At 40.4% G+C, this 20794-nt stretch overlaps 1 protein-coding gene across 6 annotated transcripts in view; it reads left to right on the top strand.

Moving 5' to 3' along the window:
- The window catches only part of WDR90 (WD repeat domain 90), a 58336-nt gene extending 38422 nt beyond the window's left edge, over positions 1-19914 (top strand). For 4 of the 6 annotated variants that reach the window (XM_007499215.3, XM_007499216.3, XM_007499217.3 and 1 more), the window contains 9 exons: positions 1326-1437; positions 6876-7047; positions 7669-7791; positions 9019-9193; positions 16526-16656; positions 17012-17155; positions 17244-17363; positions 17731-17815; positions 19010-19914. In XM_007499215.3, the coding sequence (XP_007499277.1) occupies positions 1326-1437; positions 6876-7047; positions 7669-7791; positions 9019-9193; positions 16526-16656; positions 17012-17155; positions 17244-17363; positions 17731-17815; positions 19010-19224 (1277 nt within the window). In that variant the 3' untranslated portion in view covers positions 19225-19914. Of the gene's footprint in view, positions 1-1325; positions 1438-6856; positions 7048-7668; positions 7792-9018; positions 9214-16525; positions 16657-17011; positions 17156-17243; positions 17364-17730; positions 17816-19009 lie in introns of those variants that run through there. The other 2 variants (XR_008913548.1, XR_008913549.1) reach the window with 2 other exon arrangements.
- The last annotated feature ends 880 nt before the right edge of the window (positions 19915-20794 follow it).

Raw genomic sequence — 20794 nt, 5'->3', positions numbered from 1 at the left:
AGCTGTGGCTGTAGTCGATGCAAGGATATTTTCTAAGTTGTATCTCCATGGGGACTTCCTTCCAGGATGGGAACTGAATAGCCAAATCCAGAAAGTTACCAGAGGTTGTTCACAAGGTTCCTTCAAAGTCTCACATTCAATTTAATTCAGCTGGCATGTATTAAACACCTGCTTACATGCAAAGCATTTTGTTAGGTCCTATTGATACAAAGATAAAATGAAAAATAGCCTAAAAGTTGTGAAAGAAAATGCAAAAAAACACAGCACAAAGACTTTAATATTGTCTGTTTTTTAAAAATAATTTTTTATGGGCAACTAGGTGGTTCAATGAATAGAGAGCTGGGTTCAGATCTGAACTCAGACACTTCCTCACTGTGTGACCCTGGGCAAGTCACTTAACCCTCCTTACCACACTTCTGCCTTGGGACCAACACACAGTATTAATTCTAAAACAGAAATTAAGAGTTTTTAAAAATGGGTTTTTATCGATGTCTTCTGATTCTTCCATCATCTTAATTATCTTTAGTAAATTTTTACCTCCCCTTCCCAGAGAGCCATCCCATATAGCAAATAGTATTTTTTAAATAATAAAAAAAAATCAACATAAATGATTAACATATTGAAAAAGTCCCAAAACATGTGCAATGTGTAATACCTGTAGACCTCACACACAGGGTAGACTGGGAGTGTTTTCTCAAAGCTAATTATTTGAGTCCCATGTGATCTTTTTTCCCCCATTTGATCTTTATAATTTTTGTTACATTTACTTTTGATTTTTTTGGTGTGGTGGTATTCTTTCAATTTATATTGTTATAGTTACTGTGTATATTTTTTTCTTGGCTCTGCTTTCTTCACTCTGTATCACTTTATGTACATCTTTTCATGCTTCTCTGTATTTACCAAACATATAACTTCTTATAGCACAGTAATAGTTCATTTTACATTCATGTACCAAAATTCATAGGTATCTACTTTGTTTCTAATTCTTTGCTATCACAAAAAAATACTACCAATATTTTAGAGTAGATGGGGACTTTTTTTCTTTTCAGTGACTTTCATTATACATACAGTAATGAAGTATCTTGTCCAAAGGGTATGGACATTTTAGTCACTTTATTTGAATAATTCCAAATTACTTTCCACAATAGTCGTGCCAGTTTATACAGCTCCACCAAAAATATACTGGTGATATTCTATTCTGATATCCCCCCCAACTCTCCCAGTCTTTATCCTGACATCCCTTTTAATAATGATATTTTATGGTACTTTGGCTAGTTCAAGACCCAGGTTGAGGCAAACTAATTCATTTTTTCCTGGTGTCCTAGGTGTGCTGCTGTGTTCTGGAAACCGACTGATTAGTGGCAGTAATACTAAACGGATCCGCCTGTGGGCAGTGGGAGCAGTACAAGAGCTGAGGCTGAAGGGTTCTGGGGCAAGGTGAGACAGACACATAGGATATTCATTCATTCAGTAACTATTTACTAATCACTAAATGCCAGGCACTATGCTATGAGCAAGATACTCATTACCAGCTGCTTCTTCCTAGGGAGAGGAGTTGATTTGACGATTCCAGAGCTTGAGACTCTGTCTTCAGACTGTCTACTATATCAGGATGACCCAAACACTGTACTTTAGTTCCTAGAGTATTTAGTGTTACTTCTCTAGTAGAGAAGGGGCTATTAAATCATGTTTCCTCTCTAAGAAGAATTGTCTGCTTCTGTTTCTAAGTCATAGAACTAGCTTTGTAGAGCTGGAAAGGACACTGCCAGAGCCAACTTTGGTGATATCTCATTTCATAGTTACATTTTTTTAAAACTACCTGTTCGTATTTTTGACCATTTAATTCTTGGAGAATTCTTATTCTCATAAATTAGGATCAATGAAAAAATACCTTAAATCACTAATAATGAAAGAAATGCAAATAGAGCAACTCTTTTCATTTCATACCTATCAAACTGGCAATGATGTCCAAAAGAAAAATAACACTTGTTTAAGGGGCTTTGGGAATTTGGCACACTAATGCTCTGTTGGAGCTGTGATTTGTTCCAGTCCCCATAGTAACTCAATTGTTTGACCTAGTTTTTGACTAATAGCCTATGCTCCAAAGATAGCAAAGAAAGAGGAAAAGAAGCCCCATTTACAAAAAATATTTATAGTAGATCTTTTTATTTTTGCCCAAAAGAAGAATTTTATTTGATTGTAGAGGTATTTAGAGAGCTATCAATGCTTCTTTTAAAATTTTTTATTTAATTTTAAAAATATATTTTTATTTTTATTTTACCAATTACACGTAATAACAAATTTCTACATGTTTTCCTAAATTATATGACAAACTTATTTCCCTCTTTTCCCTTCCCACTCCTGGTGCTGACAGGTGATTTGATCTGGGTTATGTATATATTATCATAGAGCAGCTCTTTTTAAAAAATAGTATGAGAGTATAACACCATCTCACCTTCAGATATCTAGAGACAGGATCAGGATTGAGCTCCCTTTCTGTTCTCTCATCATCCCTTTCCTCTGTCTGAGTGAAAGGAGCCTCTCATGAGATCCAAACCTATGATAGGAACCTGGCAAACAGAAGGATATATTTGGGAGTGGGGACCAGGGGACCAAGCAGTCCATTGGACTGTAGTGATAGAATTCAAGTTAAGGAAATGCATGTCATTTTTTGAGAGGGATGAGAGGAAAGAGAGTAGAGAATGGAACAATGAGGAGTATAGGACTGTTTCTTTGTCTTTACCCTTGGGATTGTGGATTTAAAGAAAATGATGGTGCTTTGGGGAATATTCATCCTTTTGATTTCCACTTCTGGATCAATCTACAAGCTTTTATTGAAGGATCTACTATGTGCTAGGCACTGTGCTAGGGATACAACGAAAAAAATGAAATAGTGCTTGCCCTCTAGGACCTTACATTCTATAGGCAGCAAGAATAGGTATAGCAGGTACACATATAAATTATGGATTTAGGAATTAAAAGGGTCTTCAGGATAGCCTTTTCAGTAGAACTTCCTATGGCCATGATGGCAAACCTATGACACTTGTGCCAAAGATGGCAGGCAGAGGCCTCTCTGTGGGGTTCTGGGGCCACTCCCCTCCCTTTCAACCTCCCTGTCTGGGGCAAGGGGGCGGGTGTGTGTGTGTGTGGCACAGCACATGGTCTCTAAAAGGTTCTTCATCACTGTTCTAGGGGAAGACTCCCACTCATAGATTCAGGTGTATTTTGAAAGGCAGCTGCTTTGCATTAGTTCCACCAAACTCCACTTCCTGGAAACCCTACAAATCCATGTACACAAAGTGGCCATTCCTAGGGCAATCACTAAAGCCTGGTTAGCTGGCTAAGGGAACTGCCTTAGTCTTCTTCTCTGCATTATATTCCATACTTTGGAATAGAATTCCTTTGGATTGGTTTAAGGACTTAACTGCCTCAAAATTTGGTTTTTGTGATGTGTTCTAAAATTGACTTATTTAAAAACAAGACCCATTTCACTATGTGAGGCCTATATTAAATGAATCATTCATTCATAGACATTTTGTAAACATCTGCTTTGTTTAATCTGCTGCGCTAGATGCTGGAAGATACAAAGATAAATGCATGGTAAATAAGCATGGTTCCTACCACAAAGAAGTTTACACTTTAGTAGCAGTGATTAGATATCTAAGGAGATTAAAGTAAACCAAATTAGAATATTATAAGTACATAAGCAGAATCTAAAGTGCTTAGAGATCAGCTATAGGGGAGGTTATTTGTAGCAAGGTTATCAGGGAAAGCTTCATGGAGAAGAGGTGGTTTTTCAGCTGATCCTTTAAATTATCTTCTCACTGTCATAAGAACCTAGTGCTCCTGTGCATGGTCAATCTTTTCCCAAAATAGGTCTTATAATACCATGATTAACATTGCATGAGATCATCATCATAATAATAACTATCATTGATATAGCTCTTAATATATGCCAAGTGCTATATTACTTCACAAATATTTTCTCATTTTGATGTTCATGACATCCCTGGGAAGTAGGTGCTGTTATCCTCGTTTTACAGTTGAGGAAACTTGAGGCAACAGTAGTTAAATGACATATCCAGGGTCACACAGCTAGTAAGTGTATGAGGTCAAATTTGAACTTAGATCTTCCTGACTCCAGGCCTGGTACTCCATCCACTGAACCACTGTCTAATTTTATAGCTTCTCAATATTGTACTGTCATCTTAGAATCAATACTATGTATTGGTTCTAAGGCAGAAGAGTGGTAAGGGTTAGGCAATGGGGATTAAGTGACTTGCCCAGGGTCACACAGCTAGAAAGTGTCTGGGGAGAGATTTGAACCCAGGACCTCCCATCCCTAGGGTATGTAGGGTATTTAGAGTAGGGTATCTACTTTGAGACTGCATTGGGCTGGAAAGCCCTAGGATACAACCTATTAAAGTTCCAACTGCTGGCCTTACACCTTCATATCCTCTTTCTCCAACTCTTATCTGCCACCTCTAACTCTCCTTCATACATTGGCTGGAATGACCATGGGCCCATTCATTCTCCCTCTGTAGCAGAGGTTCTTTTTTTTCCCCCAGTTACATGTAGAAACAACTTTTGACAATTGTTTTCTGATGTGTTAGGATTCAGACTTTTTCTCTCCCTCTTTCTCCTTTTTGAGGTAGTTACTAGTCTGATACCGGTTATTACAGTGCTTTCAGCAATATATATATTTCATATTGTTTATGTCATAATAGAAGAGATGTATCACATATACAATAAAAAACTCATGAAGGAAATAAAGTGCAGGATGGTATGCTTTGATCTGCACTGAGACTCCAACACTTTCTTCTTTGGCTGTGGATAGCATTTTTCATCATGGGTCCCGTGGATATTTTGAGAACTTGCATTGCTGATAATGGTTTAATCTTTCACAATTGATCATCATATATTTCTGTTACTATATTCATTGCTCTCCTGATTCAGCTCCCTTCACTTTACATCAGTTCACATAAGTCTTTCTAGGTTTTTCTGAATTCCTGTTCATCATTTCTTATGGTACAATAGTATTCCATTACAACCATTTACTACAACTTGTTCATCCACTTCCAAAGTGATAAACAACTTCTCAGTTTCCAATTCTTTGCCACTACAAAAAGATCTGCTGAAAACATTTTGGTATAGTAAGTAGGTCCTTTTTCCTACTTCTGATCTCTTTGGGATACAGACCAATAGTGGTATTGCAGGGGCAAAGGGTATACATAGTTTTTTGACCCTTTGTGTGTGGTTCCTGTAGCAGAGGTTCTTGATCCAGGGTCTGTTAACTTGTTTTAAAAATATTTCTAATCCTCAGTATTTAATTTTATGTACATGATTCTGAGAGAGGGGCTTTAGGCTTCACCAGAAGCTAAAGGAATTCATTACACACACAAAAATATGTTAAGGCAGAGCCCCTGTCCTTTAAGCACTGACCTGAATCAGCTCTCTAGTCTCTTACTGTTTCCTCTCATCTTTGATCACTCCTGCACTACTCTCTAAACACTTGGTAATTCTTTTCCTCTCTCCAGGCTCCCTAGACTCAAAACACTCTTATGATCCTTCCACTCCCGGGCTAGCCTCTCAACCTAAAAAGTGACCAAATACCACCTATATGGTACATGCTGACTCTAAGGGGCTTGTGAAGTCTACACCTCCCTCTGCACAAAGTACTCCTTTGGGTACTGCAGCACCACCAGCTCCTGACAAATGAGAGAACTAGCATGTTGGTAGGCAGAGATAGGAAGGGTGGATATTCTGGCATAGAAGGGACCAGGAACAAAGGCACAAGTTGGAGCACATGGAAGATGGATGTGCAAGGGAGGTAGTTAGTAACTAGGTAGTTAGTAACTAGTTTAACCAAACCATTTAGTAAAAGAGGGAAAGTAGTGTTAAGGAGGATCCATAGTGGGTGGGAATGGGGAGGGATGTGGTCCTTGAATGCCAGGTTAGGAAATTTGAGCTTTGTCCTAAAACTTTTTGAGTGAGACCTCTGAATGAGGCATATCCAATATAATTTCCTTTAGTCTCTTCAGACTACTTGCTTTCATTTTTCCCATTATCTACTGTAATAGATGGTAAAAAATGGGGAAGATTTGTAATAAGGGAAGAAGGGTAATAAAATAAATGATGTCTTACCCCCCTTACTGGATTCTAAGAAGGATCTATTTGAAGAGACTTATGGTGGTAAGTTCTCTTCTTCTTGGGGAGAGAAAGTCACCTCTCTTCCCCCTCACTCTCAAGTTTCCCTCTAGAAATATTTGAGTCAGTTCTTGTATCTTTCTTTAACTAAATTTTATTGGAGGGAAACAGAAAAAGATTCAGGGCAGATTGAGGATAAGATTTAGTGTTCAGGAAGGAAAGGAGGGAGAAGGGGTCCCTAACTAGCTAATATCCTTCCCCCCAAAGTCAAGCAGATCAGGGTCAGATTGGGGTCACAATAAAGACACTCTATTTCTTGATTTCACAGTAAGTATCCCCAAGTTCCGAGTTAAGGAGGTAGATGTAAAATCTTCTTTGTTGAACAGCTTATTTCCCAAAGTCCTGTCCCAAAGTCCTGTCCAATAAGTTATCGTCTGGTGGGTTCTGGGTCAGGAAATCACAAAGAGAAGATCACTGGATTAAGGAGCCAGTTGGAGCTACCTGTCTGGTCTATGCAGAAGTCCACTCCCAACTGTAACTGGGTCAGCTCAGCTCTCTTCTCCCAAAGTTCTAAATTCCTTTTCCTGCTCATCCCCCACTGCTGTAGAATTCTGCAGCTCTCTCCTTTTTCATTTCTCTCCAAGATGTCAAACCTTTTCTCTCACACTACCCAGTTCCTTTTTTTTTCCTGCTAATTTCAAATTTCCAGTCTTCTTGTTGTTCCTCAGGTCCAGCTCTGTCTTTATGGAACAAGAGATGGTTCTGGATGGTGCTGTGGTCAGTGCTAGCTTTGATGATTGCATGGATATGGGCATTGTGGGCACAACTGCAGGCACCCTGTGGTATATCAACTGGGCTGAGAAAACCAATATCCGCCTGATCAGTGGCCACAAAAACAAGGTAAATAGCCAGAAGCACAGTCAGACCTCAACTTGCCTAGGCTCAATGAGTCATGTCAGCAGAGAAACTAGTGTATGGATAATGTCAGGTCAACCAAGAGTACATGAGATGGCCTCTCCCACAACCTGATTATATATAGATTTATTCTGTACTGGGATGCTGTCTCTGATTATGTTTTGTTCAAATGTAGGGGACATGAAACTTGGAAAATTAGGGGTTTACATCATTTTGGAACTGTAGGAAAAAAATTTCCAAAGGGAAAGTTGCCAGATCGGGGGCCACTTATCTATCTTTACTTCTTTGCTTCAGATGCCTTAAAAATATCTCATTCATCATCAAAGACTATCTTTTATCTATATTTGTACTATGTTTATTAAGATGCTATTATCATTTTGATTACTGATATAGTGTCATCAATGTGATTGATTGACTGGCCTCACAACTATTAAAAGGCATGGGGCATGGGGGGTAGGGAGGGAATACAGGAAATAATGAGTTACCTGTTGGAATGACGACAATCATTTGGTGATTTTTTTGGTGATGGCCCTGAATTTCCCTCTGGTGGGTGAGAGAAAGGACTCACTTAGGCCAGGCTAGCATTTATTTTCCCTCTTCTTGCAGGTGAATGAAGTGACTTTTAGTCCCAATGAGTCCCACTGTGCCACTTGTGGGGAGGATGGCAGTGTGCGAGTTTGGTCCTTGACCAGCATGGAGCTGGTGGTGCAATTCCAGGTGCTAAATCAGGTATTCTGATGACAGAGCTAAGTGATGTATGGATAATTTTAGGGTTGCTACCTAATCTAAATTAATTTTGGTTGCCAGGGGATATCCCAAATAAAATACCCAAGTCAGCTGGAAATTTATGGTGATTTTAATTAATATAGAGGAAAGAAATTAAGGAGAAGGGAGAGGGAAAAGGTGTAAGATTTCTCCCTCCTGGCCTGTGCCAGGAGGAAAATTAGAGGCTTTCTCTAAGAGGATAGTATTGGAAGGTAAAGGAGAAAGTATCAGCCTAAACTCCAAGAGGGCTCAGCTAAGATGCCTGAACCTGAACTAGCTACTCAACTTCTCCCAGTATAGTATCAAGGAAAACTCATCACTAAACAGGACTATAGCTGCTGCTACACCAAGATGCTGAAGTGCTCAGCATGCTGCCAGCCAGAGACCTCTGCTGTCAAAGAGCTCGGAGAGAGGGAGTGAAACGAAATATATAGAGGGTTTTATATCACTTTCCTGCATCTCACCTATACCAATGGTAGCTTAAGCTTGACTTAGGACAGCCCAGGGGTCTATCAGCTCTTTGATTTGTCATTTGCTAGCACATGTCTATCATAGGCCATCCTCCTGGATACTTAATCCTTAAGTATGGGTGTAGACATTCATGATTTTGTTAGACTAAGTAGGGTGGAGTAATCTAAAGTTCACAATGTCCAGTCACATGGAACATTCTTTTCCTTGGGTCTGTGGGCTCAGTGGTTATTGGGGGCTATCCCTCATCCCAGGGTGGTAGAACCCTGGGCTGGATTGTGCTTCTTGAGCCTTTTCTGGGCCCCACACCTACTTTTAAGGGAAAGGCAAGCTGAGGCCCTTCGTCTCTCTGTTCTTCAGGAACCCAAGTAGATTGATTCCCTAAAGGGATTGAAATAGGGGGAAGAATGGTGGGTTGAAGCTAACAAGATGAAATTTAATAGGAGTAAATATAAGTTTATATACTTCTGAAAGATTATCTCTATAGGTAAAAATGGGAAAGATTACTAGAAAGTCATTTATATGGAAAAGAGACCAGAGAATCTCTTCATGTTTGGCAAATTATAACTCCTTGCCTTCTTTTTTGAAGTCAGGTGGAACAGCATTATGTGTGGTCAGAAGAGCTAGCTCTGCAGTTTAGACTGCATTAACAGAAGCAGAGTTTGCATAGTGAGGAGAGTGATCACTCAGGGCAGCTTGTCTATATCTGTCCCTTTCTCTTAGAGTTGCTTGTGTCTGGCCTGGAGTCCATCCAGCAGTGGCAGAACTGACCATCAGCGAGTGGTGGCTGGCTACAGTGATGGCACGATCCGTATATTCAGCATTTCCCAGACAGAGATGGAGCTGAAGATACACCCTCACCCTGTACCAGTGACAGCCATCTCCTTCTCTGTGGATGGTGAGGTCCATCTTTGGGGGGTAAGGGCAAGGGTTGCCATCCGTGTTTCCCTTGGGAATAAGAGACTGGAAACCCATGACTTCTGTGGGACTCCTGTCCAAACCTAGGTGGCAGCAAGCTCATGAGAGCCCTCAGGCTGCTGGAACCAAGTGTCAGCTTTTCCTGTGGTCCCTGGTGGTTGTGATGGGGGTGGGGAAGGGCCCTAGGGCTGCTCATGCAGAGCTCACCTCTCCAAGTGTGTGCAATATGGCAGAGTCAAAGCAGCCCTGGAATCATGGCCAGGTGAGCTTGGCTCCCTCTGTTCTTGTCACCTATTTTGTCACTCTTTTGTCAGAAGGAAGGCCCAGTATGTGCCCCTTCTGCCTCACTTCATAGTTAGGAAAAGACTATTATGTAAGCTATAAAACACTAGGTCAGTGGTGGTGAACCTTTTAGAGATGGAGTGATGCACCCTGTCCCCATCCCATCCCCCAAACTTCATGCCATGCCCCTCCCCCCAGACCACGGTGCTGGGTACAGCTGCCTCCTCCCCTACTTTATCTCACACAGGTTAGAGAGGAAGTGCTCCCATTGGGCTGCTGGGCTGGGCCAAAGGTTGGATGAAGTGAGGAATGTCCTCAGCCAGTGGAGAGAGGGGGAGGGGAGTGGCCTGAGCTCTCTGCTGTCTTCCAGCTCTGCCACCTGTGAGCTGCCCACCTTATCCCTGGTGTGCTCCCATTGAACTGCTGGGCAGAGGGGTAGGGGGTGGGAAAAAATGCCATCAGGCATGAGGGAGAGGGGGAGGGGAACAGCTTTGCCTGAGGCCCTCTGCCTTTCTAGTAACCCAATTGTTGGGGGGGGGGGGTGGAGAGGGAGTGTGCCATCTTTGTTATCCATGCCATAGGTTCTCCATCACTGCTCTAGGTAAATAGGGGTTATTTAAACATTTTTTCAGGACTGTCTGTACTTATTTCCCCCTCAGTGCAGAAATATTTTAACTTATATATATATATATATATATTTTTTTTTTTTACTTAATTCCAAGTAATCTTTGATTTCTTTCTTTCTTTGACCCTCAGTTTTCCTCATCTATAAAATTAAATGAGGATGTTAGCCTTTAAGCCTGCCCTTAATTTCATCCTCTTTCTATCTATCCACCCACTGTCACAATTTCGAGGTAATATAGGGGTCATGATATTATAATACTTCCAAATAACCTTATTATTTCATATGACTTAGTTTAATCATAGGAGCAGGGAGTACCATATGCTTATAGTTCTGTCTGTTTCCCAGGAAACAAAGCTTCTTATTTCTTCCTTTGCTGTGATAATGCAACATTTCATCCAGCTCTCCTTCCTACATCATACCATCCTACCATCCCTTTTTCCCATACTCCTTTTTGTATGGATCCCTACTATAAAGTAGAGGTAAACCACAGCAAATGAGCATTGAATCTTTAAAAATTTTTTTTATTCAGAGATATTTTGTTTTCCCAATTACATGCGATAACAATTTTCCACATGTGTTTTCTGAAATTATAAGATTCGTATTGTTTCCTTCTCTCCCTTCCTTCCCCCTCTCAGAAATGGTAAGCAATTTGATCTGGATTATGTTTGTATTATTATGCAAAGCATACTTCCATATTGGTTATTGTTGTAAGAGAATATTTGTATAAAACCAAAACCCCAAAATAAAACTATAAATAAACCAATGTGAATAAACCCTTTTTTTTTAAACCATTACCTTCCATCTTGGAGTCAATACTGTGTATTGGTTCCAAGGCAAAAGAGTTGGTAAGGGCTAGGCAATGGGGGTCAAGTGACTTGCCTAAGGTCACATAGCTAGGAAGTATCTGAGGCCAGATTTGAACCTAGGACCTCCCGTCTCTAGGCATGACTCTCAAACTACTGAGCTACCCAGCTGCCCCCTGGATAAACCTTTTCTTAAAGAACATTTTACTATAATCAACTAAGCTCTACCTTCATACCCTCTTCCCACTCCCAATTGAGAACACAAGAAAAACAAAGCTTATTACAAATATGTATCAAAATAATCAGTCAAATAATAATGAAAACAAATTTCCACTTTGGCCATGTCCAAAAAATATTTGTCTCATTCTTCATTCTGAGCCCTCTCTTTCAGGAGACAGATAGGTTGTTTCATCATTAGTCCTCTGGGATCCTGGTTAGTTATTACAGAGACTGGAGTTCAACACACTAGTGTTACATTACAATTTATATATTGTCATTTGTTCATCCATTCCCCAGTTTATGGGCACTCTCTCAGATTCCCATTCTTTGTCACCTCAAAAAGAGTATGAATATTTTTGTAAGGATTTTTTTTTGCTGAGGATTAATCCTTCATTCTATACTCTATAATTTTCTCCTGCTTTTCTCTTTCTCTCATGTTTCCCTATTGAGTGAAATGTATTTGAGTGCATGTATATGTGTGTATGTATATATATGTATATGTATGTTCCCTGATCTCAGGCAAAACTAAAGCAAAAATTGATCTGATTAAAAGAGATAAGGAAGGAAAATATATGTTCCCTCCATTGACCAGTTCAGTTGAGATGAAATTCATTGTGAGCTGCTCCCCACCCCATCCCCTTCCTCCTTGTTTGTTTAGATTTCTACTTGTGCAGTCTGTGTGAGATAATTTTCCCTAACCTTCCTTTCTCTTCCCCTACAGTGTATTCCTCTTCCCTCTCTTTCCATTCTTTTCTTAAGATCATCAAGGTATAACTGAAACAATACTAGGCCTTCTGCCAATTAAACTCCTTCTTTGACTCTTGATAAAAATTGGGTTCATAGGGGACATATGCATCATCTCCCCTTATCAAAATGGAAGCAGTTTAACCTTGTTTGGACTTTTATGGTTGGTGTTTTTTCAGATTTACCTTTTTATATTTCTCTTGACTTCTCTTTTTGAACTTGAATTTTTATGTAGCTCTGATATTTTCATCAGTGATATCTGATTTCATTAAATATCAGTTTGTTCCCCTGTATAATTATACTCAATTTTGCTGGTTTTTATTCTTGATTGTAAGCCTATATCCTTGGCCTTCTAGAATTTTGTATTCCAAGGTCTCTGCTCCTTTATAGTGGTGGCTGCTATGTGTGATTCTGACTGTGGCACTTCAGTATTGCTTGAATTTCTTCTTTCTGGCTGCTTGCAGTATTTTTTCTTTGACTTCGAAGCTCTGGATGTTCCTAGGAGTTTTTATTTAAGGTTTCTTTCAGAAAACAAGTGGTGGAGTCTTTCTGTTGCCATTTTGCTTTCTAATTCCAAGAGATCTGGGCAATTTTCTTTTAAGATTTCTTAAAATAAGATATCTAAGCTCTTTTATTAATCATTGTATTTAAATAATACAATTATTCAAAAAAAATTTCTCTATTTTATAGATTGGTTGTTTTTGCTTTGAGATACCCTATATTTTTTCTGTTTTTTTTTTGTTGTTGTTTTTTGTTTTTCAGCCTTTGACTTGGTTTAAAATTTCTTGTTTTAAGGAGTCCTTGGCTTCTATTTGATCCATTTTAATTTTCAGGGACTTTGTGGCTTGAGCAAAATTTTGTATCTCTTGCACTAAACTGTTAATTCCCTTCCCAATTCTTTCTTTCATTGCTCCAATTTCTTTTCCAGTTTTGTTCTCAAGTATTCTCATTACATTTAAAAATATTTTTGACCTTTTTTTTAAACCTTGCTTCATCTTCCAGGAATTTTAGTTGAGTTTAAGCCCAATCGGTGTTTTCTTGTGGAGTACTGCTAGTAGATGTCTTGGGAGTCATTCTTGTGTTCTGCTTGTATTTCTTGAGCAATCTTGCCACCATAATACCTCATACTAATGGGATTCTTTTTTGGTTTGTCCATTCTTTATCCTATATCTTGACTTCAGACTATTTTTTTATAGAAGCATTTTATGTAGACAACTGAAAACAATTAGATGTTCAGAAGCTGTGTATAATGAAAGAAAAATCAAACCAAATACTTTATCCTGTGTTCCCTTCTTTACAACTAAAGCAAAAGTTTTTCTGCTTTCAGATTAAAAATGTCCATAAAATAGATCATTACATCTTTTCTCCATAATAAAATAAAATAGCTACAAGAAATCTAATTGAAATAGGAAAAGTTGAATAGTAGCTTGCACATGTTCATTCAAAAAGGCATTGGGGGGGGGGGCAGCTAGGTGGCTTATTGGATAGAGAGCCAGGCCTAGAGACAGGAGGTCCTGGGTTCAAATTTGACCTCAGGTACTTAATTGTATGACCTTGGGCAAGTCACTTAACCCTCATTGCCTAGCCTTACCACTCTTCTGCCTTAGAACCAATATACATTGATTCTAAGATGGAAGATAGGGGTAAAAAAAAAAGACATTAAGAAAGAGCACAATTCTTGGCATTCTTTAAATTTTCTCAGTTTTAATTAGAGACAGCATCAAACAAATTCCAACATTGGAGCTATCTATTGCATTGTCTTTCATTTACTGCCCATTTTTGCCTTATATTTAGGGCTATACTCTGCCACATTTCTGGAGGATAGGTCTGGGCAGCTCCTACTGCTGCATTCTTGTATCTCAGGGACAGTGGGGGAACCTGCAAGCTTTCATTGCTCTCAGCATGGTCTGATCCAGGGCAAAGGCTGATTGCAAGCCACCTGATGTGACCTTTGTTAGGTCCTGACCTGTGTTTTAGTCTCTGCAAGAGAAAACTTCTGCTAGACTCTGCCCCCTGTCGATCACTGGAAAAGTATTTGTTCAGAGTGGTAGAATTATAGGCTCCCTTTTAGTCTAGGAATTGTGCCTTGGTTATTTTTCTACAGGCTAGGTTAGATGCTGGAAGTAAAACCCCACTCTGAGTTTGTGGTCTGAGCCAAATTGTTACTACTTGCTTATCTAAGTTTTCTTTTCTTCACACATCACTAAAGGCTTCTCTATCATCTTGCACAGGCCTCCTTTTTTTGTGACCCAGAACTGGGTGGTGGGCAACAAAGTTGCCAGTTGGTACTGTTACCATGGTGGTGCTCCTGAATGGGTCTTGGGGTGACCAGGCTGGGACTTCTTGCCCTAGTACACAGCCTCTTTTGGGGCACTGGAGTGTACATGGGCTCCATCTACTGAGTGCTTTTGGTCCAACCCCTGTCTCCAGCATTCACAGACCTCCTTGCCTGTCTCCCTGTGCTAAACTGGGCTGGACAAAGGATTCAATGTGGCTTTTTCTGAATTTCTCCATCAAAATTTAATGTGGTTCATTTTCTTTTTCTTCCTTTTCTATTTTTAAACCCTTATCTTCAGTATCAGTTCTAAGGCAGAAGTGCAGTAAGGATTAGGCATTTGGGGTTAAGTGACTTGCTCAAAATCACACAGCTAGGAAGTGTTTGAAGTCAGCTTTGAACCTAGGACCTTCCATCTGCAGTTCTAGTTCTCTGTCCACTAAGTCACCTAGCCACCCCTTTCCCTATGAAGAATTTTAAGTGATGAGATTTCACCTGTTCCTTTTCAGAGATCTTTTAAATCTACTCTTTGGAAATGTAAGGTGCATGAAATATTATACCCAGTTTCTTTTCCTACCATACATCCTCAGATGGATTAGTAACTTTTTTCCAAGTTTCCCATCATTTTTGCCCTAGCAAGATTTTCTGACCTCTGACTCCAGTATACTTTCTGCTACAGTGTCATATATTCATACTTTTGTCTAATAAGCCATCTTTGGAAATGTCTTATACTTTCAATTAATTTAAGAAGTATTCTACAATTGTCACACTGTTTTATAGCAACATCTCTAGTTTTCTAGTTTGATTTTTTCATTGAACTATTTTTGTAAATAACTATTATAACTCATGAGTTTATAAAGTTGTCAACTTTATGCCCATGTCAGTTTTTAGGAGAAGGTTTTATTTTTTTTCTGAGTTTATCCTTTTTTTTAAGTGAAAATTATAAGAAACTTTTTCTCCCTGTTAAAACAGGTTTCTAATGTGTGGGATACTTTGATCTGCTTTCTAGATAATAAAATAATAAAGTTTTCTGAAGCTGAAGATCACCAGAGCTCTAGGGGAGTAACATAAACAAGAAATTTTAGAGTATAGATGAATTAGCTATCATTTAACAAGAACATTGCATTCCCCAACCATCACACTTATCAGAGGTATGCTCTATTGTGGTCATAGCAACTAAAAAATTTACTTTAAAAATAATAAATGAAACTTTTAAAATTAATTTCAATAAAAATCAAAGAAGTCTATTCTAGCTACAAATTCGATAATTTTTTTTTAAAGGGCCAAACCTTTCCACTACTTCTTTTACATGAGATTACATGTAGCTCTTACCTAGTTTCTTGTTCTGGGGGGTATGCATTTGTCTGCAATCGATATGAACATTTTTACAATATGAACATTTTTAGGCCTTAGTTAGCCTTCTCAGTTGCCACTTAAATCTTATTTTCTGACCTCTGATTCTACTTTAGTCTTCTTTTTGGCTCTCATATTAACTCATCTCTTCTCTTAGTTTTACATACATTGCCCTTTCTCTTCTGACCTCTTTTAGTTCTTTCCAGTTCTCAGTTTCTCTTACTTGTCAGAGTTTCTAAGTATGAAAGTAGAGCATAGCAAATGGCATGACTCTGTGTGAAGACACACATAGATGTAAGCAAAAATACAATAACTATAAAAGATTTTTAAACATATTCTACATTGTATAAAACTATTGGTTTTTCCTTTAACATCTAATTCCTAAAATTCTATAAAAGTCCCAATATCTCCAGAACAATACATTCCAACAAGTTACAATGTGTGTAGATTCTTTTAGGTTTTAAAATTCTATGTTCTGGGATGGCCTCTAAGGACCATGGACAGTGCTCTAAGTAATCTAGCCTCCATAGAATTAGACAAACTAGGAATGACCAGCAGATAAAGCCCTACCAGAGATGCCAGATTCAAGCCAGAAAAGAAAGGAGTAAGGCAGAAAGGGAGAAGAGGGAGCTGATAATTTTCCCCAAGTGTTGTAAAGGGAACTAGAATGGAGTTATAGAATTACTACAGAACTTGTGAATTAAAAGAAACCTCAGGGACCATCTAGTCAAATGCATATATGAAAGGAATCCCCACTAGAACATACCCAACAAGTGATCATCAAAGTTTAAAACTGCCATTGCCAGGTATCTTTACTTAACAGAATGCTACTGGTACAACTATTCATTCTTGTAGGCAGACATCTGTTTCCATTCCTCACAAAAAGAATTTTCTTTTACATCTGCTTTCTGGCAGCCTAGTTTTCCACTTTGGTTTGGGTACTCCTCCTGCTCCTATCCAAGGTCACTGTGCTGTGAGAGCTATAGTCTTTCCATCATTTTGGACTTGCAGGTCAGACCATTATTTCTGGAGACAAAGATGGAATTGTGGCTGTGAGCAGCTCTAGGACAGGAATTACTATACAGGTGCTGAAGGACCACCAAGGCTCTCCTATCACTGTGATCCAGAGCAAAAGCAAAGAGGTATGGTCTGGTAATAATGGTCAATAGAGGTTGAGCTTTAGCACTGATGCCTGGTCTGATTCAGAGCCACCTGAAAAATGGAGCCTCACATCAGCCTGGTGAGCTATAACTGACAGTATGGCCAGTGTTTTGGACAACTTCATCTGAATAGTGAATATTGTATTTTTTGTCTTCTCAGTGGATAGGGGAGGGGCAGGATGGAGGGAGAGAATTTGGAACTGAATATAAAAATGTTTTAAATAAATAAAAGAACAATTAGTGACAGGGAGGTGGAGGCTTAACCCATGGAAGAGCCTCAGTGTATCCTATTTCTAACTCTTGAGGGTGTATAACAGTTGTCTTTCCTTCACTCTAGTACTATAACTTTGGTTTGGAAGGAGGAGAGCTGTGGCTGGCTGTCAGTGCAGACCAGAGAGTTAGCATCTGGGCTTCAGAATGGCTCAGGGACAAATGTGAGCTTGTCGATTGGCTAAGCTTTCCAGCACCCACCAGTCCAAAGGTAAGAGAGTGTTTGTTTTGCCTGGTTGTTTTCTCTGAGACCCCACTGATCTCTCCTGAGTTCTCTCATTCTTGACTTTTCCCTATAGACACCTACCAACTTGCCTCCTTCTCTAGCTGCCTTCTGCCCTTGGAATAGCAACATGCTGGTTTATGTAGGCTTTGGATTGAAAGAGGAAGTCCTCTTCTACAACTTCCATCAGAAACAGGTATCTACATGAACTCTGAGCCACAGATCCATTTGGGGAATAGCATGAAATAGATTACAGCCTTTCTCAGGCTGTGAGACAGGGCACTCATGTCCCACAGCACCACGGTCTGGGGTTAGGTGGGTTTGAAAATAATGAAGCAGGCCGAGAAGTGAAATAAGATACCATTTCTTACCTCAGGCTTTAAGTTCTCAGAATTTGGGCCTTCATGGTACATGCCCAAACACAGCACAGACTCTGGAGCCAGCAGTACTGAACAAAAAGGTCCTCCTCAGCACCCTGATCCTCCCTCTTGGTGGCATCAGTGCAGCAACTGCTCTACTGCCTGTTGGCCCAACCTAGTGTCACCCTCTCCTTTGGTCTGCAGGTTGTAGAGAAGATCCCTTTGTCTTACTTCTCGACTTCCCTCGGCGTGTCCCCAGGATCACCCCTGATAGCTATTGGATACTGTGGTAAGTTCTCCCACAGCTGCAAAGCTGGGATAGGAAATGAGGTCTCTGACCTGAACCTGTACTCGAAATATGGAAATCAACATGTTTGTAGGCATTGGGAAGTCAGCTAGTAGAGAGAGATTGAAATAAATGAGAAAGCAGGGTTAGAAGAGGGAGCAGTCTTTTGAAAGAGACAGGATGGTCTGGGATCTCTTGAACAAGTAGAAGGGTTAGCCTTGGTAAGGAGTAAGACCCAATTCATCATATGAAACAAGTGCGAAAGAGGAGGGGCAGCTATATGGCTCAGGCCCAGAGATGGGAGGTCCTGGGTTCAGATCTGGCCTCAGACACTTCTTAGCTATGTGATCCTGGGCAAGTCACTTAACCTCCATTGCCTAGCCCTTATTGCTCTTCTGTCTTGGAACTGATACTTAGTATTGATTCTAAGACAGAAGGTAAGGGTTTAAAAAAACAACAGTGATGGAAGAGAACCCAGAAGTTACCTTAGTGATAAATGATAAGAAAGGAAACTCATAGTAAACAGCCTCAATTGTTTCTGTAAAATAGGAGAATAGATTCTCTGCTGAGAGGGTAGGGGGAAGGAGAGCCTTGGGAGGTTTGAAAAGGGATGAAAAGGTTCGGAAGGGCCTCTATGGAAAAGGGAATAGTGAGTTGATAAGGGAAGTATGGATGGGAAAATTACCAGATCCACTGCCAGACTTTCCATGATGAAATGCTTGCTATATATATGTTTTTTAAACCCTTACCTTCTGTCTTAGAATCCATACTGTGTATTGGTTCTAAGGCAGAAGTGGTAAGGGCTAGGCAGTGGGGGTTATGTGACTTGCACAGGGTCACAGTTAGGATGTGTCTGAAGCCAAATTTGAACCTAGGACCTCCCATCTCTAGGCCTGGCTCTCAATCCACTGACCTATCCAGCTGGCCCCTGAAATGCTTGCTTCTGAAGGCCTCTGCATCAAAATAATGGAAGGAAGGAGGCTGGGATGGGTGCATTTTTAGGGAAAGTTATAACCCTAACTCTCAGTTAGCGTCAGACTCAGAGATTAGAAAAACAATCTTTAAGCCATTGAATTGTGATAATACAGTTTGAGTGCTCTTCCTTTGCTGCTTTCTGAGGCCACCATAAGGTAATGATAGCATAGCTCCCAAGGCAAGAGTCTTGAGACCCAGCTCTGCACCCTTATGTCCCCCCAGAGCGATTGCTGAGACTCATTGACTGCATGTCGAAGACTGAGCAAGACTTTGTGGGGCACAATGATACTGTCCACCTCTGCAGATTCACACCATCTGGCAAACTGCTCTTCACGGCAGCCTACAATGAAATTCTTGTGTGGGAGGTTCTGGGCCCAGAAGCAGCAGCATCCAGAAAAGCCAAGGACATTCCTCTAAGACCTCAGATAGCCAGATAGACTTCCAGTCCCCAGGGGACTCTTCCATCTAGTTTGCTGATCCTACTGTGACTCAGTCCACATTTGTTCCATAAATCACGTAGCTCTTTTTAAAAAAAATCCTTCCAGGATGAAGCAAGTCAGCTGCAGGCAGGGCCTGAGAACTGATTCTTCATAGACCTGTTTGATTAAACCCAGTGTATAGGGTGAGGAGGCTGGACCACTTTCCTTGCCAGGGTAAAAGCCATATCTACTAGTCAGGTACATAGAGGTATTGGCCCATTCCTGCCCTAGGACATTCCTGTTCCAGAGCCTGAAGTCCTAGCCCCTCCCCCAATCATTTTCAATGATCTGTCTCCCCAGAAAAACTGCTCCCAAAGGAAAACATGCTCTGATAACAGGGCAGCCCAACTTATTGCCGTGTGCCTTTGTTTAGGGCCTGTGTTAAGTGGGCCTGTGTTTTTATATGTATGTGTGTGAGTTTCAATATATATTTTTACCAAAAGATCCATTTTCAAGGTCTTAAACTGTGGGTTGGCGTGCAAGACTTGATGCTGAGCCAGGAAACAATTTTTACACATCAAATGGGCCAAAGCTGTTGATTTGAGTGCTGTGGAAATGTGTAAAATACTTGCTGCCCTTTTATCTCTAGGGTTTTTTTTTAAATGTTTCTACACTTGTACAGTTTTGAAATAAAAGTGGATGTTTGCAGTCTGGCTGTAAGCCTCGGTTGTTGAGTCAGCACCTTGCTGGAGAACTTAGGTGACTGTGTTCTTTTCTCAGGTCCAGGCTGTTCTTTCCCTTCCTGGAGATCAGGGCCATAGCACTTGTCCACCTGATCCATTCTAAGGAAGAGTAAACATTTTTACTCCAACCCGAGGGATAAGATCCAGGGCTGGCCGGAAGAAGCCAGTGGTTATAGTGAGGACCCCTCCCTAATTGCTCAGAACCTCAGCTTTTTGCTCCCTTTCTCCTCTCCCTTCTATGTTCCCTGTCTTATATATGAAATCACAAGGCTGAGAAGTTAGGTGCTCCCTCCTAGGAAGGCATGCTGGTCCATGGTCAAGCCTGCCATTCCCAACAACCCCCATCCAGCTCCCTCCATGTGCCCATCAGGTTTCTGGGTAAAGTCCCAGGCAGTCACCTAGCAGGGTCATGGCTGTTGTTTTGAAATGATCTTCCCCATGGCAGCTAGGTGGCACAGTGGAGAGAATGCCAGGGCTGGAGTCAGGAACTCATCTTCCTGAGTTCCGGTCTGGCCTCAGACACTAGCTGCTGACCCTGGACAAGTCACTTAGCGAGTTTGCCTGTTTCCTCATCTTTAAAATGAGTGGAAGGGAATGGCAAACCCTTCAGTATGTTTGCCAAGAAAACCCCAAATGGGGTCAGCATAGGACAGGGAAAGTGAATCAATAGCAGCAAATTCCCATGGCCAAGCAGCTCATGAAGACCCCACTGCCCTAACTCCCAAGTCTAGCATTCTCTGTTTTTTTTGGCCTTTTAAAATATGCATTTTCCATAAAATCAGTTCCCACCTGCTTCATTTCTGAGGCCTGCTTGGACACTCACGGGACTGCCTGGATGCAGTGGG

This window comes from Monodelphis domestica, chromosome 7 (assembly GCF_027887165.1).
Source record: "Monodelphis domestica isolate mMonDom1 chromosome 7, mMonDom1.pri, whole genome shotgun sequence".
NCBI classification, from domain to species: domain Eukaryota; kingdom Metazoa; phylum Chordata; class Mammalia; order Didelphimorphia; family Didelphidae; genus Monodelphis; species Monodelphis domestica.
The sequence above is the reverse complement of the archived record's forward strand: the minus strand, read 5'-3'. Positions and strand labels throughout refer to the sequence as shown.